Below are 8292 nucleotides of genomic sequence, written 5' to 3'. Positions count from 1 at the left end.
TCCCACCCCGCGTCCCCACGTCCCACCCCCAGCGCCGTGTGGCCGCCCGCCCGGCCCCGCCCCGCCCGGCCCCGCTCCCTCCCGCCCGCCGCAGGGCCGCGCCGGAGGCAGCCGCGGGCGGGTGGCGGAGCGGCGGCGGCACCATGAGCAGCGGCGCCGCCGAGCGGGAGGGCCCCGCCGAGCCGGGCCTGCCCGAGGAGGAGGTAGCGGGCCGGGGGGGGGGGGGGCCGCCGAGGGTGGGCCGGGTCCCGGGGCGGGAGCGGGGCGGCCCCCACGCGCGTCCGCGGGGTCCCGTCAGCCTGGGCGTGGGGCTCGGGGCGCGGCGGGAAGCGATGGAAGTTGCTGGGGGGGGGCCGGGGCGGCCCGGAGCTGGGTGCGCCTCGGCGGAAGGGGTTTGGGACGCCGCTCGGCCGCCGGGCGCTCGGACGCACGCGGGGTGCGGGCACGTCGCCGCGTCCCCCGGGAACGGAGGTGGCGGCGCGGAGCCCCGTTGGGTGGCACGGCGGCCGCGCACGCAGCCTCGCTGGGGACGGCCGCCGGGAGCCGGGACGGCGGCCCCGCTCGGCTCCTGGCGGGACCGCTCCCAGCGCACCACGAGGTCGGTGTCCGCCGCCTCCCGGCCGCCGCGCCCTCTCCCTGAGTGCCCGGGCACACGGACGGGTCGCGGTCACGCCGCGGGCGGGGGGTCGGGGCGGGGGCAGCCGAGCGGCTCACCGCTGGTGGAACATTAAAGCGAGCCGGGGCCGGGGAAGGTGATCGGATGCCTGGCGAATGAGTCACCGCGCTCCTCCCGCCGGTCCCCTTCCTGCCCGAGTTGACCGGCACGGCTCGGCGCAGGGGCGGCGGAGTGTGACCGCGTCCTTGGGGCGGCCGAGGGGCGACGGCGCTGCCCCCGGTGTCCGTCGCACCGCCCGCGGCCGCTGCTGCTGTGACAAACCCCCCCGGGCCGCTCTCGGCCAGAGCGAGGCCTGCCAGGTCTCCCTCGCTGTCCCCTTCCCAGGGCGAGGAGAAAACCTGCGGGGTGGTGACAGCACGGAGGGGACAAAACAGGCGCAAGGCTGTGCCCCGCTCTGTCCGTGGGCAGCAGCGGGAACAGAGCGTGTGGGGTGGGGGGGGCAGAGGCACAGGGCGGCCCCGGAGCGCATCCACCGCCCTCGCCGGGTGACAGCCCCGGGCTGTGACAAGCGGTGGTGTGGGGTGAAGGCGAGCTGGAGAGAAAGGCTGAACGCATCAGGGTGGTGGGGCTGCTATGGAGGGTGTCAGCCCACTGGCGTGGAAGGTTCCCTTTGGGAGCTGTCCCCAATCCCTGCAGAGGGGATTGTGCCACTGCCCGCCCCAGCCTGCACTCATGGCATGTGAGGCCTTGGGAAGGCTCCAGAGCCACAGCCTCTGTCAGGGAACAGCCCCGCTCCGTGGCAGAGTAGGGGCAGCCTTTCCCCACGGCTCCCTGCTGGGGAGGCCACAACCCAACTCATTTCCCAACCTCTGCCTGTCCTCTCCTTTCGGGCAGGGGGGAAAGCCATAATGGGATTCCCTCCCCCCAAAAAGATCTCGCTGTAATCTGCGCTTCTCTCCCTGCTCACTGAGCACCGCAGCACTGGCCCGACTTGGCCGACCTGCGTTTGAACTTTCAAAGAAAACAAGTCATTACTGAGGAGAAGCCGCATCTCTGTGAGGCCTAATTTCGGAGGGTTTTTTTCAGGGCCTTTATCTCTCCTATCTGCTGCGCAGCCATGGGGCTAAATTACCCGGAAAGTCAGGCTCGGAAAGTCAGGCTCGGGCGGGTTTAGCTTTCAGGAACGCAGCTCACAGCGGGCACTTCCTTGAGGCCGTGAGCACAGAGCTGTGTGCCGGAGTGTGGCCTGGAGGCCCTGGGCAGCCTCCTGGAGGCCCGCGACCAGCTGACGCTCTGCCCCTGCAGGTGAGGACCCTGTTTGTCAGCGGCCTGCCCCTGGACATCAAGCCCCGCGAGCTCTACCTGCTCTTCAGGCCCTTCAAGGTACTGCACCCGCTACGGGGCTCTGAGGGCCTCCGCGGCCACACGAGACCAATGGTGCTTCTGTCTTCTCCCGCAGGGCTACGAGGGGTCGCTTATCAAGCTCACCTCCAAGCAGGTAGGGGCTGCGCCGTGCCCCCACCCGCCTGGGGCTGCCCTCACCAACTGGGGATGTGGTGGGGACTTGGCCCTGACTGCCCCTCGCCTCCTCTCTCCGCAGCCCGTGGGGTTCGTGAGCTTCGACAGCCGCTCAGAGGCTGAGGCCGCCAAGAATGCACTGAACGTGAGTGCTGGGACCCCCTGGGGGACGCCAAAAGAGATGGATCCCAGTATCTATTACCTCGTGGAGACCTCCTGGGGAAGCCCGGTCCCTCCCCATCCTCACATTAAGGCAAAATGCTGCTAATCCCTGGCTGGGAGCGTGGCCACACGGGATGCCGACTACCAAATATGGTGCTGAGCTCGAGGATGTCAGAGGAATGTGAGCCGCGGGGCCACGCTCGCTGCCAAGCGCATGAGGTCACGGCCACCCCAGCAGCCCATGGGGATATTGGGACAAAATCCGAGGCTGTTTTAGCCCAAATGGCTTTTTGAATGGGGGGGCAGCCCTGATGCCAGCAGCATCCCACCACAACATTCGGGCTAACTGACCTCTGCTGCCCTGTTCCTTCCTATAGGGCATCCGCTTCGACCCTGAGATCCCCCAGACGCTGCGGCTGGAGTTTGCCAAGGCCAACACCAAGATGGCCAAGAGCAAGCTGGTGGGCACCCCCAACCCCAGCACGCCCCTTCCCAACACCGTACCTCAGTTCATCGCCAGGGAGCCCTGTGAGTGCTTGCATCCTGACCCTGGTCCCCCCAGTACGTGGCCCTGGCGATGCCCCTTTCTTACTCAAGCAGTTGGGGTGGTGATACCTTAGGAGCTGGGTGCAGGGGAGCTTCTGGAGAGGCACAGCAACTGTGGTTGGGTTTGGAATCCAGCTGCTTGTGCTTGGGATGACGTGTGGGCAGGTGATGGTGGCCTGGGCGGAAGTGCCATTTGAGCAGAGCTTATACCTGCTGTCCGCCTCCCCCTGCTTTTAGGATTAATTCTCCTTCTTTTCCTGCAGATGAGCTCACAGTGCCTGCACTTTACCCCGGCAGCCCTGAAGTGTGGGGGCCGTACCCTCTGTACCCAGCGGAGCTGGCGCCTGCTCTACCTCCTCCTGCGTTCACATACCCTGCTTCGCTGCATGCCCAGGTAATGCTGCTGGCCCACAGCACTGCAGCCTTTGGCACAGGCAGAGCTAGGGGGAGGGAGAGGAGGGGGGCTCTGGGGCCAGCTGCCCAGAGGAAGAGCAACGGTAAATATTATTGCAGCCTCATACTTCCCCGGTCGAGGCGGCCCTGACAGGCAGCACCTGTGCTGCTCCTGGAGGAATCAGCACTGCAGGCCCAGGGTACGGCCGCACTCTTGTTGGCCGCAGTTTTTTTTCCTGCTCACCCCCTGCCCCCATGTCTTGCAGATGCGCTGGCTCCCTCCCTCCGAGGCTGGGTCTCAGGGCTGGAAGTCCCGTCAGTTCTGCTGAATGCTGTGTAAGTGCCCCCAGAGCCGCTCGGTGTCCCCAGGCTCTCCTCTCCGGAGTGCACCTGCGGTGCCGGCCAAAACTTGGGCAGGAAGGGGGACACGCCAGCCCCATCCTCAATTGAGCCCCGCAATGCCACCAACAGGTCTCGGGTGTGTGATGGCGGCCGACGGTCAGTCTTGTGGGTATGAACAGAGCCCCCCGGCGGCTGCTGGGCACGCACGCTCTCCGCAGAACCACAGTGTGCTGGTAAGGAGCGCAGTGCTTGGGCACAGGCTGTCCCCGTGCTTATCATCCGCAGCGGGGGTGGGAGTTCCAACTGCCCTGTCACCCCACCCCCTCTCTGCCATACAGCTTCCTGCCCTACAGCAACACTGGTCACACTCCTCTTAAACACAAAACACAACTTAACTCTGCCCTCTTGAGTGGCCATGTCCCAGTGCCATGCCTGCCCCATGCCCATGAGATGTGCCTGCACAGGGGCAGGCTGGCTGCTGCTCCCCCCAGGCTGCGTTTGTAACCTGTGCCCCTCTTGTTGCAGGCTAGGAAGAAACCTCACACAAGTCTGGATTCCTCCAAGACTTTCCCACAGCCTCTATCACACATCTGTTCTCCTAGAAGAAAGCGAGAAGCATACCCAGTATAATATTTCCCTCTTTTACACTGTATATTTGTAAGAAAGAGCGTGTTACTGCTGAAAGCATGGTTTGACAGGCACTGCTGTAGCGTTTGAAAAGTATTTTCAAACACCCCTAGGAAAGCAGACTGCAAAAAAAAAAAAAAAGCAAAGCGAGAGCAAGTATTTTTGTACCAAACTTCTGAACAGGACAATCTCACACTGGGCTGGATGACAGTTTTTGTGCTCAACCTCCCAGCAGCATGCCCTTAGCAGCCTGCCCCCCCCATCCACGGGCCACACACCAAAGGCCAGGACATACGCTGCCTCAGCAGAGTCTGTGGTGCTCACAGTGCTCTGGCGACATCAGCATCGCCTCTGCACCCCAATGCACTGCCAGCATTGGGGTTCCCTTCCTGGCTGCAGCACGCGGCGCTAGCCACGACAGGCAGCTTTCTTACCTTGGCACGATGTTAACGGCTTGCTGCACAGCTCCGGCAAGGTGTGATGCTCACATCAGGGATGGGCAGAGACAGCCCACACATGTAGCAAGGTGAGAATTCACCTTCTCCTGCCACGGCTGCTCCAAGATGTTAAGGGCGGCAACGCAGACTGCTGTGCAAGGAGCTGGACTTTCTGATCCCTGCCAACTCCGGGCCGTGGGACTGGGATACGCACCCACTGCTGCAGGGCTCTGCTGCAGCTTCAGCACCCGGTGATGCCAGTCTGGCTGCAGAGCATGTCCGTGCGGAGCAGAGCCCAAGGGAGGCCGCTGGTTGCACAGGGTGGGATGGATCCAGCACAGGGACTGCATGCTGGCGTCCTCTTTGCACCGGGAGGAACTGGCATGAGGAAGAGTAAAGCAAAGCAAAAAAAAGAGAAAAAAAAAAACCATCAACCCATTTGTTTCTTCAAAAAGGAGGTGCCAACCCCATCTCTATTAATCGCCTGAGCAGAACTTCCAGCCTCTCGCCCTCCTCCATTTTCTGCTTTGGCCACAAGCAGCAGGGAACAGGGCTGCCAGAGCTGCCCAGGTGGGGGCAAGAAGGGGGTGCCACAGGGCCACCAGCATGCAGCAGGGTGGGCAGCGGTGCCTCGAGCAAGGTAGCTCTGCAGGGACAGCACAGCGCTCCCAGCAATGGACTATTGTAGCAAACTGTTTCCTGTGTTTTGTTCTGTTTTGGTGGAGAGGAAAGGAGCTTCCATGTTGTCTTCTCCGCTTTTGGAAATATGTTTAAAGGTACTTTTCTATTGTAATTTTTTAAAAATAAAGCCAGTGATTATTGTAAGTTATGCGTGGAGTGTGGCGTACTGTGATTCCGAATGGGGTCGGGGCCAAGGACCCCAGCAAACACTCGAGGGACTGGCAGCCCCTCGACCTGCCAAGCTCTGCAGCAGGGCCTGGAGGGCAGATGGCGGCCGCCCGGCTCTCTTCGGCCTCTAGGAGCGCTCCGCAGGCAGGAAGGGGGAGCAGCGAGCAGTAAGAAACGCTCCAAGTTTATAAAGATGTTATCGGTTTGTTTCTAAACTCCCCATCTTGGCACTGAGCGCGGGAGCTAAGCTGCGATTTTCCATGAGCTCAGCTGCAGATGAGGCAAATGTAACCTAGAGACGATGGGCCAGATTATTATTATTTAACACGCTGAGAATTTTCAAAAACCATCCCATCAGCCCAAGCTCTGAATTCCTCCTCCATCAATCCGGCCCTGATAACTGTGGGCGGCCCCCCAAGGAGCCCCACCAGCAGACAGGCTCCTGCAGCACGATGCCAGCAGCGAGCTCAGTCTCACAAGCACATCTGAAGGACGCAAGCACACGCAGCTCACTGCTTGGGGCGGGCAAGGGGCACGGTGTCACTCAGCATGCACAGTTGGCAGAGATGAGCCACGGGTTAAGGCCGCAGTGCTGGATGCTAATCCACCCACGGCCACGGCAGGTCACAGCTTTCGTTCTGAGCAGCACATCTTGCCTGGCTCAGAGCAGCGGGAACCGGCCCACACTGTATCCTTGGCCCTTTCAGCATGAGGCGCAGCGCGCTGGGGAGCAGCACAGCAGCGAGCAGCCTCAGGCTGAGGGAGCTCATGGCTTTTGCCTGATGACACACGGCAAGAGCTGCCCTGCAAAAAGAAGGTGAAAACATTTAATATCCCGAGCCCCTTCTTTTGTTTCCTCTGCTAAAATGTTTTTGGTGCTGTGCTGGCTGGCCTTCCCCTTGCTGATGAGGGCCGGCAGCAGTGGCTGCCTGCCCGGGCCCGGCATCCCCTCTGCCTTCGCTGACCTTTCCCCACGCAGGCCGGGGCTGCACTCCCCCTGGGACAGCTGGACGCCTACAGGAAGGCCTCGCCAACAGCATTACAAAACAGTGTTGGGGAGCCCCAGGCCAACTCTGGCACCCAGTGCCATGGACAATCCCATGGGTACGCACAGGCGAAGCTAGAAAAAACGAGACGAGGGAAGAGGCACTCTTAATGCTCCCACTTTCCCAAGGCCTTCTCTCTCCAGTCCCCAGCGGTCAAGGCTGAGCCAGGTAGCGGGGATGAGAGTAGCCCCTTCCTGTGCCCTCGCTCCCCAGGGTGGGGGCAGGGGGAAAGCCCCACTGCTGGCTCCCCAAACTGGACAGACAGCACTGAGCACTGCGGAGGGAGGGCAAAGGGCAGACAGGGTTGCCCCGTGGCCAGGTGGCAGTGCTCCCACTGGCTCTGCTGGAGTTCGGTGAATGAAAAACAGGGACAGGAGGGGAAAGGGGATGGCACCGGGGTTTAGGCAGGCAGCACGGGGCCAAGAGATGGCTGCACGGTTGCTGGTGAGGCAGGCTGGGAGGAAAGCTAGCAGGAAGGCATGGCAGGCCCCAAAGACCTGAGGCTGGCCTGTAGCACTCGAGGCCAGAGTGCTGCATTCCTCCTCTGCCGTAGGCCAGAGACCAAAGTGGTGGAGGGGTTTAAAGCTGAGAGGGACCATTAGCAGCTTGCTGAAATGCTGCCTCTACAATATGGGTAAGTCAACTATTAGCAGAGTCTGGACTTCATCTCCTCAGCCTTCATAATTAATAACTAGCTCAGGAGGGAATGGAGAATGTAACATAACCAAGGGAGACGGGAGGAAGTCGCACAAGTACTTCAAGGCCTTGGACGTGAGCCCAGAAGGGCAGGTACAGTCAAAAAATTAACTCAACAAAACCTCCTGCCCTCACCATCCTTTCCCCTGCTCTGCACAACACTCAGTCCACGAGGCTGACACAGTCTATAGCACGTGGGTCCCAAATGAAGTTCTCAAGGTCATGGCTGTCTGATTGAGGCCTGCTGCATGTGCCAGCACCCCAAAGCAGCAGAGATGGGGCCAGCAAGCAGCAACAAGACCTGCTTCTAAGGTCTTCTTCTGCAAGCTGGGTGGCACCGAGGGAATGAGCAATCAGAAGCAGGGTCTCGGGTCTGGCCTACCAAGAGCTGAGCTCTTGTCTCCCCAACAGCCATCAGACCCTCACCTGGCGGCGGGTCCGCCCTCAGCCCTATCAGAAACGCTTTCCCAGAAACGTAGCTGCCAGCAGTCCCTGAGGCACCAACACACTAAGGAATTTCAGCCTGGTACATAAGCAGCGACCGGAAAGCAAGCAACAAAGCTGGAAATAATGAGATGTCAGTACCAAGGCTTCTTCTAGTTCTCTGCAGCTTGCAGCCCCTCCTCACCCACAGGCAGCGGGGCCCAGCCATCCCCGGTGGCCCAGCACTGCCTGCCTGTGCTCATTGAAGTGACAGCACAGGCCAGCCGCGTCCACGTGTGGGGGCTCTATGCTGCGCAGCAGGGCTCCCTGCCTCTCCCTGCCCTGCTCTCTAAAAGCCTGGAGTGATCATGATGAATTATAGATTAGCCCTCGTACAAACTGTCTTATGTCAGTTTTCTCATTCAACCATGCAAAATCCTGCTGCTTTCCACCCCCTTCCAGAATGATCATGGTACAGGAGGAGGAATAGCTCCTCACCAGAGCAACTTTTAGGAGACAAACTGAGAGACCTCCACGCTCAGAGCTACGACTCCCTGTGGCTATTTTACCTGCACTGGTTTCAAGATACAGGGCTTTTATTCTGGGGATGGGGACGAGCAGGCACATACCCAGCAGT

General features: G+C 61.1%; 1 protein-coding gene across 2 annotated transcripts; it reads left to right on the top strand.

Moving 5' to 3' along the window:
• Positions 1-103: 103 nt before the first annotated feature.
• Positions 104-5470, top strand: RBPMS (RNA binding protein, mRNA processing factor). 2 transcript variants are annotated; one of them, XR_001463642.4, is made up of 9 exons: positions 104-203; positions 1922-1999; positions 2076-2114; positions 2217-2279; positions 2674-2824; positions 3106-3236; positions 3502-3571; positions 3707-3810; positions 4103-5470. XR_001463642.4 is itself a non-coding variant. In XM_015276622.4 (8 exons), exons 1-7 carry the CDS (start codon positions 144-146, stop codon positions 3562-3564), a joined length of 585 nt encoding a protein of 194 aa, XP_015132108.2. In that variant the 5' UTR covers positions 104-143; the 3' UTR covers positions 3565-3571; positions 3707-3811. The 2 variants fall into 2 exon arrangements, 1 of the variants encoding a protein (XP_015132108.2); XM_015276622.4 differs by lacking the exon at positions 4103-5470 and having other exon boundaries at positions 3707-3811.
• The last annotated feature ends 2822 nt before the right edge of the window (positions 5471-8292 follow it).

Source organism: Gallus gallus, chromosome 4 (genome assembly GCF_016699485.2).
Source record: "Gallus gallus isolate bGalGal1 chromosome 4, bGalGal1.mat.broiler.GRCg7b, whole genome shotgun sequence".
In the NCBI taxonomy this organism is placed as follows: Eukaryota; Metazoa; Chordata; class Aves; order Galliformes; family Phasianidae; genus Gallus; species Gallus gallus.
Note: the sequence above shows the minus strand (reverse complement) of the source record. Positions and strands in the feature narration are given on the sequence as shown.

What these genes read in the sequence shown, in the direction of transcription:
- RBPMS (XM_015276622.4), top strand. Translation starts at nt 144, where the DNA reads ATGAGCAGCGGCGCCGCCGAGCGGGAGGGCCCCGCCGAGCCGGGCCTG. An exon ending in CGGGCCTGCCCGAGGAGGAG is followed by an intron (nt 204 to 1,921) that starts GTAGCGGGCCGG and finishes CTGCCCCTGCAG; the next exon opens with GTGAGGACCCTGTTTGTCAG. An exon ending in CTGCTTCGCTGCATGCCCAG is followed by an intron (nt 3,237 to 3,501) that starts GTAATGCTGCTG and finishes CATGTCTTGCAG; the next exon opens with ATGCGCTGGCTCCCTCCCTC.